This window comes from Adiantum capillus-veneris, chromosome 25, assembly GCF_014529385.1.
Source record: "Adiantum capillus-veneris isolate H3 chromosome 25, ASM1452938v2, whole genome shotgun sequence".
NCBI classification, from domain to species: Eukaryota; Viridiplantae; Streptophyta; class Polypodiopsida; order Polypodiales; family Pteridaceae; genus Adiantum; species Adiantum capillus-veneris.
In genome coordinates, this window is record NC_140955.1 from 15,461,253 (window position 1) to 15,474,898 (window position 13,646).

The window sequence follows — 13,646 nt, forward strand, 5'->3', positions numbered from 1 at the left end:
GAGAATCTCAAGGACTTCATAGCCACACACCTCATGAGCTCTCACCAAAGAGTGGTCTCAACCAATGAACTTGACAACCCTGATTTCTTTTACACACTGCCTTATATGCCTAGGGTAAAAATATGCATCGTCCGGGCACCTAAGGCCTTTAGGGCTCCAATACTTACTGAATCTGCAACTTAGGCACATCAACTGACCTGTTCTTTACAGTTTGGAACTCCCATTGAGACCGGAACAATGGATTGAAATAAATCAGAAATTTACAATACATGGCCATTTTGGAAAATGTAAAAAATGGGTAACTCCAATCTTCACTGCTTCTTTGTATTCATCCTAATGTGCATTTATACGTCTTTGGTCTTTAGTAGCTTTTGTTAATTGACGTCGACTCATTTAACATGGTTCTTCATCATCTTTCTCTTTTCTCTTTGGGGAGGTATTAGGAGATTCTAGATCATTAGTTTTTTTATTTTATGACTCCTTTTTAGCCCTCTATTCTGCTTTTCTCTTGAGAACCTTGTGGATATGTTGCCGCATAGAGCCGACAAGTTCCACCGCATCAGCCATTGTTCTCCTTTGTAATGTTTGATAAATTCTCGATCCTTTTAGCTTTTCTTTGCTTGAGGGACTTGTCTACATCTTCCTCCTTGTCATCCGCATCAACACCTTCTTTTTTCTTTTCTTCAGCCAATTTTTGCCTTCGTTCCTCTCTGAGTCTCTGGGCCTCAGAGACCCATTAGGGTAAGTTGAGGTATCAAATTCGCCCGGCAAGAAATGGTAGAGAGAGAAAATACTTTTCATTTTTGGAAAAATGAACAATGATTTTTAAAACTCAAAATTGGGGGGGGGGGGGATTCACAATGGATTTCTGTATGGTATCATGTGAGTGTACAAGAGGGGGGTTTTTAGAGGTTAGACATAAGCGTATACAATAGGGGTAGCCCCCCATTATTTCATGCTTGTACCATATGCATAAGGGAGGGGGGCAACCTACCCCGCTGGGATATTAAGTGCTTATGCCATAAGACACATGCCCTAACAAGCCAATTAAAGAATCTTTCACATGAGGGTGTTGTTCTTGGTATTTCAAAGAGTTAATTTACTCCACTAGCAAACTAAGATAGCTATATCAATGAGAAAATATGGTACCTCCATGTCCTCTCCCTTAGCTAACATCTTTAAGACTTGTTCAACAAGATCTATATTTTTTGTGGTCGATGCTACCATAAACTTGACTATTATTTTTCTATGTAGCCACTAGGCATCAATATCTTGGACATTCAGACCCTCATTAGGCTCTTCAACATCATCATCATCGATACCACCATCTGCATAGCCTTTGTCTCCACGTCTACACCCTCATTTTATTTATTGTTGTCTTGTTGCACATCATCAAAGTCACTCTTCTCTTCTTCTTCTTCGTATTCAAACTCAATAGCAACACCAATGGCATGATCAAGAGATTCTCCTGCACTTACAATACCAGCTTTACAACCATCATTGTAATCAGCTCCTATTTGATACACACACTCATTCTTGCTTTCTGTGACAAAGGCTCAAAAAGCTCAGCACACCTTTTCCAGGTGCCGCCCAAGCTCCGCCATGTCAGCTGCGTCCATTGCCTTGGTGTGATATGGGCTTACATTACAAAATGATAGAGCTTTATCTTAGGCCCGTGTCACACACGAGCGATCGGACATGTCAGAAAGTGCAATATTGGGCAACGTGTGTGTCAATCACAAATCGAAAAAAAAAAAGAATGTGGAACAAAATGATTTTGACAATAAATGACTATAGGTCCAGACATTCCTCACAGCCCATCAGTGTTCGGGAAAAATGATTTCAAAAATGCCGGTTGAGGGCAAGTGCAAAAGGAGAATTTCCATCCCAAATAGAGAAAAATAGTGTAAAATTTTGAAAAACTAAACGTATTTTTTTTAATTACCTCTTAAAAAATTCAAGAAAAGAAATTTTGTATGTTTGGGAAAATGGTTTTTAATGTGTGCAATTAATGATGTTTGCCAAGCCTTCTTTAGGGGATTTGGGATTTGTCCTTGTTTTTTAGGTCTTAAAATAGGATGTGCAAGCTTACAACTTCACTTAGGAGCACTCCTTTGTATACTCGAATTGATATAAAGAAGGAATGTCTAGAATGGAGAAGCTTCATGTATGTATCTTGGGATCATAATTTGTACTACTGTGGAGGTGATGAGTGAAGGCATTGTCTCCGATGGACCCCTCCAATCTCTCTCTCTCTCTCTCTCTCTCTCTCTCGCTCGTGCGCCTTGTCTCATTGTGTGTCAAGCTGCAGAGCACATTGGCTATTATAGGAGAATTAGACTCGTGCCACTTGCGTGCCGGGGGTTGAGGGGGGCTAGAATCCCTCCCCCTTTGTCTGTAGTGTAGAGAAAGATAACATTTACTTAGCTTTTCTATAGTGGGAAGCTTTATCTACCGTTGTTGACCATGGTGCAACGTAACATTTAAGGTTTGAAACGTGTTATGAGATATAGTTAGTAACTTAACAAGAATCGACGAAGCATTATTTTGGTTTATTTTTTTTCGCAAAGGAGTACCTTGGTGTAATATGAAAGTTGTGCTATGTACTTTGTACTCAATTCATTTTTTAACTGAAGTTGCTACGTGTTAGTTGTTTGTGTATGAAGATGAGTTCTTCCAAGGATGCTCTTTTTGGCTTGCAAAAGGCCATAGTGGGGTGGGTGGATTTTTGGTGCAAATTGTGGACCGTGGATGCAAGTCGATTTGATGGAGGACACATGTACAATCTGCTTGTTTTTAAGATTTTTTCTTGGTTTTTGTAAAAGGAGTTAATATTTGTGTACCTCTTTCTTTAAGAGGACCATTGAAAATTGCGTCACACAATCTTTTTCGGCCTCTTCCACCTTTTTTTTTGTTATTTTAGTTTGTAAAAAAGTTCTTTCATTTAAGAGCATGGGCTCCATTTCATAAAAAATTTCAATATGTCAATCGATTGAATTGTTTTTTATATTTTGATTTGATAAGATTTGATAAAAACCATTTAATTTAAGCGTTACACATGTGACCATTTCATTAAATTGTTTTAATATACCAATGTGACCCTTCACTTTGTTAGTTTCAATGGTCCCTTCATTTAAAAACCTGATGACTTTCTTTGCAACTTTTTTATTTAAAACATATTTTTGGCCTGCAAGAGAAGGCCTTAGTGCAAGGTTGAAAATTTCGTGCATCTCTTGGCCATGGGATAGAATTTTCCAATGAGCAACATGTGGGTAGGTGATTACTCTTCCTTTTGTTGTTGAATCCTGCGTGTCATGTTGTGCCTACAACGCGTGGACAAGGTGTTAATGAGGTGCTACTTTCCTGTGTTGAAACCCGCATAGTTGTGTGCTAGTCGCATTTTGCAGCATGAGAACCGAGGCATGGAGGACATGTTGCGAGTTGGTGCATGGCATGGAGGACACAGGGAGAGCTGCGTTGTAGGTGGTGGCATAGATGAGGCCAGTCATCGATGCATCGGAGCCCAACTCGAGGGTCACGTGTGAGAGAAGATAGATAACAGTTAGATGTTGTAACCTTGGATTTAACTTCAAGAAGCTTTTGACCTGCAGAAGGCAAATTTTGGATACTTGATGCAGAGTTAGCCGATGTTGGACATGTGTCCACTTTGCTCAAAAGTGAGGGTTGCGGGCGTCGCTGTTGGTTGAAGGTGGACGGATGTTTGCTAGCTCGAACTGTTCTCCCCTACGCATGCTTGTGGTGCATTGAAAGCATGCGTATTTCCAAGATGATGTGCTATTGCAGGACCTTTTTCCAAGGTGAAGTAGTACAAATGAGACAATAGGTCTTGTATCTCAATTCTCAATGCTCATCCTTTTGCTCTCTGGTTTGATGCAGGCATGTGAAGGAAGATATAAAGCTATTGAACCAAATAAGGATGGATGCATATCGGTTCTCTATTGCATGGAAACGGATCTTTCCCAGTGCGTAGAGCTCATCTTTATTTTGGCATTTAACCCATTTCTTGGCTGCTCATGAGTTCATGAGATGAGGTGATGATGCATATGCGTTTGTTGCAATAATCAAGCTGATAAACCTTAATATTTCCGAGGATAAGCATGCGTTGCACATAGTAGCAACATAACATCGAACCAAATGGGTCATCTTTGACCTTGATGTTTCCAGATGGCACAGTACCAAATGTCACTCCCAATGCAGATGCTATTGCACACTATAATGATCTTATCAATCTGCTTCTTGAAAAGGGTATGAATATTGGCGTGAGGAGCACTGCCTTTATTATCTCGGATGATCTTTTTGTAGTAACCAACCTTGTCTTGAACCCTTTTTGAGCAGGCATAGAGCCCCATGTCACTTTGTGGGCTCGAGATCATTTGCAAGCTCTCGAAGATGAGTACCATGGACTGTTGAGTACACGAATCATGTAAGGGGCAGCTATTATCGAAATACTCTTTTTTCCCATGAAAAGCATGGATAGTTCTCTTAGAATAAGGGTTCCTCATATGATCATGTAGATATGATTTTTTAGTGTATGCAAATGGATGTTTTGCGGCATTCGATGACCGGGTGAAGTTCTGGATAACACTAGATAAGCCCAATGACTATGCCAGCCTGGCGTATGCATCCACGCAGAGCCCACCTGGACGTTGCAGCATCAATATCTTATCCTATTTGACAGTCAAATGCACCATTGGAAACTCTACAACTGAGCCCTACATTGTTGGCCACAACTAATTTCTAGCGCACTCGGCAACAGCAACATCTCACCTCTATAAGCAGGAAGACCAAGTGAGTACCCCTTAGTTGATGTATTTATGTGTGTTGTAACTGAGGCATCCACTATTTGTGGTAACTGGGATTCAGTGTAAACTTACTGGGTAACCTTTGCGGATTAATTGTATTTTTTTCACGTTGTCTGGTAATTTATGGCACATATTAATAGAGCTCAATCATAAATTGGTTGAAGAAATCATTTCCTGCCAATGTGCATAATGTTTCAAGGGAAACAGAAGGGCCTTATCGGCATAGCTCTCTGGTTCAAATGGTATGATCCGATAGATAGTACCAGCATCAGCCATGTTGTGGCAGCTCAGCGTGCCCAAGATTTCTATTTTGGATGGTATGTGATTTGGTTTCAACCTTCCTTACTATATGATGGATTAGTAGATACTTCAATGTTTGGTTAATGTTTGCAGATTAAATACCTCAATGGCATGTTTGCATCTGATTATACAATGGACATAGATTCCTTAACAATGACATGAGTATGTGAACACTTGACCTGTGCATGGGATTTGTGTCCTTATGTAATGCAATTAGCATAGACATATTTCTCATATGCGCATTTAGGACCGACGATGTAATTTTCTCAGAATGTGGTGAATTTAATAATGCAATTAGAACAGGAATATTTCTTGTATGAGTATTTAGGACCGATAAGAATGCGCAAAAGTTAGTACTCATTGCCATCTTAATACCAATCACTCTATTCTCTTAGAAGACAAAGCTATAGAGGAGGCAAGAGCCCATCTAGGGCAAGTATCTTTGCCAGCTTTGTGGACTCTAGCTTCTGTATGTGCATAACCAAGTGTGATCCTAAGTGAGCACTTGTCTACTCAAGCACACAATTGAGTTGGGTACATGCCCAACTCAGTTTTTTGGATCATGCTGATAAGTCTTTGAAGGTACCCAGCCGGCTCACTAGCTGAGCCTTCAAGCCCAAGGTCAGGCTTACAACCATATGAGAGTGAATGCCGAAGTCGATCTACCACGTGATCCCAATCGTGGATCACCTACTTTATAAGTGGCTAAAAATGTTGATTGTATTTGAAGATGGGAAATTGAAGGTTGATTTAATCAAGTTCATGGACCTGTTGAGCTTGGGGACTACCCTAAGAGCATGAAGAATATGGTAGGGCCTCGCCTTCCAAGCGTTACAGCGACGCAAGCAGAAGAGTTATGTGCCTCATGGGATTTTTTGGGACTAAATGTGGTCTTGACCATGTATACGCTAGACACCAATTCTGTTTATCAAGATACTGAGCTCAACTATTTTCAAGATATGAGGGCCAATGTTACAGGTTTTCCACTCTTGCAGGAATCTGCTACTCTCATTCCTTATTCGATCAATGAGCAAATCATGAATGGAAATATGTCTAACCAAGGTTTTCCTTTCGTGGGTTCTGATGATGGTAGACTATGATCTAGATGGTGTTGCAATTGGCGAGTTGAGGAGATAGATATTGAGGTATGGTTAAGGATTTAACTTTATGCAGTGTCTAATTTGTCAGAAATTTGGCGTTGTAGGGTACCCTAGAGTTTTCAGTACCATGGTGTATTACAAGAATTGTGGAGTATATGAGAGAGTGATATAGCAACCCGACCATGTATACAGGTACGGGAAGGTCATTCGGCTGCAAGCTTACCACAACAGTACATGTATGCTAGACTGTGGGAGCCCTAGTTGGGATGTTTGTTTAGTGCTTTAGCATTGCAAGTTTCTTGTCCTCTTTCATGCATTACTATATTGGGTACATGATTGTATTAATTCTGAGCATTAACATTGTTCAAGTGCCAAGTAATCAATCAAACACGGGCTATGAACAGGTTGGGGAATTCGATCAGCACCGGATATGGGAGAGAACATGAATGATATGGCATGTGTGCAATACTTTCATTCGTACTATGCAACTCTAAGCAAGGATATCAGGTGACATTCTGGTTGATTTTCTCTTCCGCTTTACCAAACAAGTCAAGTGATCGTGTAAGATTGGGGAGAGTCTCACCAGCTGTAAATAGTATGCAATGCAACAGTACCTCTTTCTAGTATTTTTATAGCTTTGTTAAGGGAAGGTCTGACAAGTATATTATGCATAGGGATGGAGGTGATGTGAGAGGTGTTTTTGCTTGGTCACTTGACAATGGATTTGAGCTCTTCCAAGGCTTGGCCAATCCGCACGTACGCATGTCCATGCATACACATGTACCTATCTGCCTACCTACATACTTTCACAACTACATACCTACATATGTAAATATGAATGCACATACATACATACTGTATGTACATACATATGTTCATATAACTCTGCATGTAGCATCTCTATATCAGGTTGTTTATACATACATACAACTCTATATGAAGATGCTAGTATGTCATTTGAATAACTCTTGATCAGCGTGTGTGAGATTACTGTGGTGAAATAAACACAAAATAACTCACAAACATGGGTTTGCCAGAATAAACATTATGTCTCTGCTTCAATTTTCATTACCTATTTGGAGTTTTTGTTTACTTTTATGTTCACACATGATGATGTTGCAGAGCAGCTCACCAAGCTTAATGAATCTTTAAAGGGATCTATAGAGGCTAGAATGCAGCCAGGTTTTGGAAGAGGGCAAGCACAGAATAGAGAAAACGATATAATTGTACTTTATACATTTTACTTTTACTAGAGTCCGCAAGCTAGCAAGGGGAGGAGTGCACCCCCCCCGGGTCATTGGCAAGCCGACAGAGCAAGAAATAATTGTACATTGGCTTATTGCAAGAGTATTGTATGAGTGTCTAATGTACAATATCCCTTACTGAGACCTAAAAGCACATTTGATACACTGGATGCATGGTCAAAATGTTATGACAACCCTTATGGATAAGGGTTGTCATAAGGAAACCTTATGTGCCTTACCTCGGCATTGCAAAACTGTGAAGTGTCTTGCACCTGCCCGTTGGGTGGGGGTCGTACCCTCTTTGTCTTTACTTGGTTTGAACTCTCAACTTTTGCCAAAATGCAAGAAGGTTGACCTTCTATTCGCCTAAACACACTGACTCTACATGTGAAGGCAACAACCTAATGAGGTTGGATATTTCTTTTGGTTTTGGCGTTTTGAACATCAAACCTTATGTACAAACCTAGAGTTGATTGCAAAGTAGACTTTTATTGCCCTCTTCATGAACGGGCACCAATTCTTAATTATGAATGTCTAATGTACAACGTTTCTTTTTTTCATCTTTTTTTACAGATATACAATATTTTTAATTTTTGTATAGTAGTGCTTCGGAGCTATTTTGATCTAGAAATAAAAATACTACAATCGTAAACCCAGCCCCTTGCCTTGCCACTTTTTATAGTAGTGCTTAGGAGCTATTTTGATTTGGAAATAAAAATACTACAATCATCCTGACTTCAACTCAAGGAAAAGTGGCAAGGCAAGGGGTTGGGTTTACTCCGGTTTGGTCCTTCATTATGGTTAGTAAAGGGAGGTGGTTCTGTATGTATGGGACATTTGCACTTGATCACTATAGCGTGCTACTACAGATGACAACATTGAACCCCATGGGCTGTTGTATCCCATATGCTTATCTTTGGAATGAGCCCCTTGATGGCCTCTGCATTGATGTGCCCCATCTCTTGATACACCCCCTGTCCAACATCAAGAAGTCGTGCACACTCTTGTAACCCCCATTCAACTCCATCAGCTTCCCCAACAACACTCTTTGATCCCTATATCTCCTTGTGTCCCCCCCGGTGCGACCAACATCACTGAGCAGGACACTTTTCTAAAACATCCACCATGTAACATGGGAAAGTCAAAAGAAAGTAAAACCCACTTGGGAAAATGTTGGAAGATAGATCTTCTAATTAGTTTCCCTCTTTTTAACAATTAGGGAAAGTTCTTTCCGTTGATTTTTCCCACTCCACATTTTTTATTCCACATGGAAGAGGATTATCCCTAAAGGGAAATTGGAATTCCCAAGAGAGCATTTGACATTCCCTTTAAAATCCACTCCAGGGATTTTAAGCACTAAGCACGGAAAAAATGGGAATGTGAGTTCCCTTATGGTAATTTTAAGTGGGAATGTGTCGAAAGTTTCTTGTGGTACTCCGTCTTATCCTCCAACCTCCACACAACTATAAACTGTCAGCGGGCGTTTGAAGAGTTTTCCATCGCCATCCATATGATGAGTGTTCTCTCAATCATTGGTTTTGCGATTCATTGGTTAGTAGTTCTTTCCAGATAAAGTCGCTTTTTTGTGCTCTTTTCTTGCTGTTAGTCTTTAGACTTTGGTCCTTTTGTTAAACAAAAGTTATTTGGATCGTTTATTCAATTTTCTCTTCAAGATTTTTGGTTTTGATCCTTTGAATTTTAATAACCCAACTTGATTGCAAGCTTGCCTTAAAGTGAACAGGAAAAAGCAAAATTTGAAGCTTTTGCCTTAAAAGCAAAAGCGTTAAACTTTGACCTAAAAACCAGGAGACTTTTAAGTTTTCCTTTATTTTATAGTTCTAATACTCTATTACACATTGTTTGAAAAAGTTAGAATGAATAGAAACGTTCAAGTTTGGTACATGATATGTGTGTGTGTGTGTGTGTGTGTGTGTGTGTGTGTGAGAGAGAGAGAGAGAGAGAGAGAGAGAGATTTTAATAAGAAAGAGATACATTTAGAGAAAAAAAACCTGTAATGTGTTTTGATTTAATAAGTGACTTTTTCCATGGTTGTTTATGATCATACCGTTATTTGTTATTTAGAGAACAATCCATTTCGTATGTGTGCCTTAAATCCCATGTGGGAAGCCTATGTGGGAAGCCTATTGAGTAGGTGGCTAGTATCATTTGTTTCGAGACTGAGATTTGTATTAGTTTACAAGGGAAATGATGTCTATCTTTTGAAAAATTACGATGAATTGATTGGTTTATTTAATTTAGTATTCATTATATTTGTTGCTTTTCATGGTTTGTTCTCTTAACATCTAGTGAAAATGAAAACACACTACAATCTACACTTCTGTTCATTTGCACTTCAGCATGTATTTTTGCAAAAGCATGTGCTTCTAAAATTTTTATGTTACTAGCATATATAAAATAGCGGATCATTACATTCAGTACGAAATCCGTATGAGGGGGGATGGCTCATTGCGAGAACGTTCGTATCTTGTCCGTATGTAGGGGGGTAGGTTAATCGTATATAGGGGGGTTTCTCTAATTTTGATGCACGTAGGTGACATCCCCCATTACTAATAGTGAATCCGTATGAGGGGGGATGGCTCATTGCGAGAACGTTCGTATCTTGTCCGTATGTAGGGGGGTAGGTTAATCGTATATAGGGGGGTTTCTCTAATTTTGATGCACGTAGGTGACATCCCCCATTACTAATAGTGAATCTCCCGAGGGGACCTTTATATTTTTACCACGTTCATTGGATGTTACTTTTTGGGGCCCACATGTAGTGTCATTTTGAAATCTCTTGGGAATGTGTCCCTTTCCAAAAATTTCTCCCTCCCAATGCACCTTTTTTTATCTTTTGGTCCAAATTTCAAATTTCCCTCTGCTCATTCTTTCCTTTCTCTACACCTTTCTGTGCATCTTTTTTTGCACCATATCCAAATCATCATCTTCTCCACATCATCTCCATGAATCTTGCTACAAGAGATATCTATCATCTCCATGTCAAGTTGGAAGATGAATATTCCCCTCTCCGAAAAAGAAATAGGTTTTGTGAAACTCCTTATGTCCTAGAAGCATTGAGATTAGAAAAAAAGAAGCACATGATTTATGGGCAAATGGTAGATTGTATCCCATAGACCCTATCACCAATTGCATCCCACCATTCTTCAAGTGCTTCATTGATGAGATTTTTTGGAGATGGTATGAAAGGGCTATTAGGCTATACAAAAAACCTTGTAGCAGAGACAGACATTCTTAAGCTGGAAAACGCTTAAGGATTCTCTTTATCATTAGCTTCAAGAAAGCAAGGAGAAGGTAAAGAACCGCCAAGCATTGATGAACACAGTCAGACGAAAGAGGACAAATATTAGACTTAAACAAAGACAAAGGAAGTTGAAGAATATTGAGTGTCTTAAGCAAGGAGGTAGAGGCTGCAACAAAAGAATCAAAGCAGTGAGGTAAAACTTTTTTTTTCATATTGATATTATTCTGCAAGTTGGTATATTTGGGTGTTATAGTCTTTCCTTGTGTTTACTCAAGTGCTTAGTTTAGCCAGACTGCTCACAAGGAAGCATGAGAGGTGCATCAAAATCATTTTGTGAAGTGATTCCACTTGTTCTTGCTGGCAACCTATTGGATGAAAGAAGATTCAAGGTTGCTATGCATCGATGGACTTTTGTAAAGTTCTACTTTGGAAAAAGATGAAGTTTAAAGGATTTTGGAAAAAGCTGCAATCAGTAGGGTAGGTTACCAAAAGCTATTCAAGCTCATCAACAAAAACCTGAAGAAGTTAAGAGTGAAGGGGTCCTTGCTTCCAAATTCATCAGTTGTTCAACAGGCCAGGCTCAAAATTAATTCCAAGGTTATGGAGATTCTTAGAGAGCCTTTTCACATCAATGACATATATTTTGGTAAGAGGAAAGACCTCAAGTTTAACTCTTTCAACAATCTTTCTTTGACTTGAGAAATTTGCAGAGGGCCATGATAAAATTCTATGATCTTCAACATATTGAGGTGAATGGGCAAGCCATTTTTTTCATCAAATTAGATGAGTGAAACTGTGAAGGGTAGAAATCTTGAGAGAGTTCAACAACTCTCATGAATAGAGCTTTGCATACCACAAAGGAAAAAAAACCCTAGTGTGCAGTTAGAGAAGAACATTTGGTGGTTGGGTTCTTTGGTTGATAGTGAAAATTTCAATGTGTTGAATTGGGTATTTCACCACACTAGTATCCCTGCTATAATCAAAGATCAACAGGCTAGGGAGGAGCTAGATGTTGAGAGCTTTGGTAGGTACAAGGTGGAATTGCACATGGGGGGGGGGACCTAAAGGCACTAAAAGTGTATGTACATTGTGCCAAGGGTTGCTAATGCCAAAAGCCGTTGTATCTATTGTATGGGTGCAACAAAGGAGTTGAATCCTGTTAATTGGAACAAAGCCCCAGATAGACACTCTAAAGATCCAATCTTTCAAGATGTTTTATATATTCCCCTTTCAAATGTCCACCTTTGCACACTTCATGCACTCTGTAGAATCATTGAGACGATTGTGCACCTCTACATATGGTTTGCATGGGAGCTACGACCTTTATCAATTAGAGGAGCTGCAATAAGTAGTATTTAGAGGGTATTGTTTGATATTGGACTTCTTGGGGAGAATGTTGTGATTGAGTCAAACCCCAAAAGGTCATGTGGTGGAAATAATGTCACTAGGAAAGCTTCTATTGGTGGAATGAAGGCTAGAAAATTCTTGGGATTTCAAGGAAAGTTGGGTAGGGGTTCATCTAAAGTCCAGTACAACCAATGGAAGGCTTTGCACAATGATGTGAAGGAACATGGAGTTGATGGAAGAGCAAGAATTGAAAAGGCAGAAGTGTGGGAAGCCTTGGATACATTCTTTTTTTTACTCTGATAAAATTCATTAGGGAGAGAATGACCTCTCCAGCTTTAAGCAAGAGTTGAACAGATTCAAGAAATCTATGATAAGTGCTTGGAGCGCAAACACTTCACACACTACATGGTAATAGTTATGAATTTTGAATGTACTAATCTGCTCCAATACTTGCATAAGTTGCTAAAGAATTGATTTTTTTTTTTTTTTTGCAGCACACATTATCTACAATCACACTCCTTGGTTTGTTAAGAAATATGGAAGCTTGTCAATTTGGTCTACCCAAGGTATGGAGAAGTCCCACTATCAGGCAAGAACCAGTTTTTCAAACACACTAGACATGGTGGAGGAGCTTAAAAAGCTAATAGCTTTCTTGAAGTATTCGAGTGGTTTTATAGACAAGTGTGGCATAGAACAAGATCACAAGTCACTAAAAAATTATTAGACAAATCTGATATTGCTACAGCTATACAGAGGAGTATACAAAAAAGGAAGGATGCAAAAGGTAGATCATCTGCAAGTAAAAGGTTTTTATAATGGCTTTCCACGAGAGAGAGGCAAGGAAGAAAATGGGGAATAATACAAGGATCAGTTTTGGTTGCTTAAAATGATCAATAAACTGCTCAGACTTTATATCAAGTAATGATAATGGGCAGGGTGTACTGTAGTCCACAAAGCCTTTATCATGCTCTGCCCACTCTACCAAAATAGCAAGGCAGTTGTCCTCTCTTATATCAAAGAGTTTTTGTATGTCCTATAGCGGCAAATAATCCTTATTGTTTATCTTGTAGGTGGGCATGGTTGTTGTGCACAACAAGGGATCAATCTCTTCTTCCTTTGGAATATGGATTGATTCCTCCACTTTGGTGATTTTCCTTCCCTTTAATTCTACAACATCCAAGTTCTCTTTGCTTTCAACCCTCTCCATTTCCTCTTTGAAATCTTCAGGTGTTCCCTCCACATCTTGGACATTCACAACTACTATATTTTGTAGAGAGTTGGTTTCTCCTTCCTCTATTCGAATAGGAGTCAAAAAGAGAAAAAATGCTATATGTTCAATCACAAGCTTGCAACCATACCTTCCATGCCACCGACATGGATTATGGACCCTCTCCAATCATCTTGGAGTAATGCCAACCATCTTGGAGCTTGTGCTTGGTGTTGAATTACTTGCTTTAAATATATCATTAAAGTGTACAAAGTTGTCAAGCTTGTGCTCCCTACTAAGGTAAAACAAACCTTTTGATAGTCAAGAATTTCATTGTTGAACACTTCAAGAAAGCTCTCCAGA

The 13,646-nt window shown here is 39.2% G+C and overlaps 2 protein-coding genes across 5 annotated transcripts; both read left to right on the plus strand.

Annotated features, from left to right (window-relative positions):
• Positions 1-3,180: 3,180 nt before the first annotated feature.
• LOC147424457 (beta-glucosidase 25-like) lies at positions 3,181-6,047 on the plus strand. 2 transcript variants are annotated; one of them, XM_086499508.1, is made up of 10 exons: positions 3,181-3,272; positions 3,384-3,534; positions 3,612-3,709; positions 3,805-3,818; positions 3,898-3,983; positions 4,186-4,266; positions 4,357-4,444; positions 4,536-4,666; positions 4,801-4,809; positions 5,023-6,047. In XM_086499508.1, the coding sequence occupies exons 1-10, from the start codon at positions 3,258-3,260 to the stop codon at positions 5,205-5,207; spliced, it is 858 nt and encodes a 285-aa protein (XP_086355634.1). In that variant the 5' UTR covers positions 3,181-3,257; the 3' UTR covers positions 5,208-6,047. The 2 variants fall into 2 exon arrangements, 1 of the variants encoding a protein (XP_086355634.1); XR_015186342.1 differs by lacking the exons at positions 3,181-3,272; positions 3,384-3,534; positions 4,801-4,809; positions 5,023-6,047 and having other exon boundaries at positions 3,548-3,818; positions 3,898-4,444; positions 4,550-4,602.
• LOC147424458 (beta-glucosidase 42-like) lies at positions 5,009-7,994 on the plus strand. 3 transcript variants are annotated; one of them, XM_086499507.1, is made up of 4 exons: positions 5,009-5,140; positions 6,628-6,730; positions 6,898-7,003; positions 7,346-7,994. In XM_086499507.1, the coding sequence occupies exons 1-4, from the start codon at positions 5,098-5,100 to the stop codon at positions 7,373-7,375; spliced, it is 282 nt and encodes a 93-aa protein (XP_086355633.1). In that variant the 5' UTR covers positions 5,009-5,097; the 3' UTR covers positions 7,376-7,994. The 3 variants fall into 3 exon arrangements, with proteins under 3 accessions (XP_086355633.1, XP_086355632.1, XP_086355631.1); XM_086499506.1 differs by lacking the exon at positions 7,346-7,994 and adding an exon at positions 6,328-6,415 and having other exon boundaries at positions 5,036-5,140; positions 6,898-7,339; XM_086499505.1 differs by lacking the exons at positions 5,009-5,140; positions 7,346-7,994 and adding an exon at positions 6,219-6,415 and having other exon boundaries at positions 6,898-7,339.
• Positions 7,995-13,646: the final 5,652 nt, after the last annotated feature.

What these genes read in the sequence shown, in the direction of transcription:
- LOC147424457 (XM_086499508.1), top strand. An exon ending in CAATCTGCTTCTTGAAAAGG is followed by an intron (nt 4,267 to 4,356) that starts GTATGAATATTG and finishes CTTTTTGAGCAG; the next exon opens with GCATAGAGCCCCATGTCACT. An exon ending in CTGTTGAGTACACGAATCAT is followed by an intron (nt 4,445 to 4,535) that starts GTAAGGGGCAGC and finishes ATGATCATGTAG; the next exon opens with ATATGATTTTTTAGTGTATG.
- LOC147424458 (XM_086499506.1), top strand. An exon ending in ACTCTAAGCAAGGATATCAG is followed by an intron (nt 6,731 to 6,897) that starts GTGACATTCTGG and finishes TATTATGCATAG; the next exon opens with GGATGGAGGTGATGTGAGAG.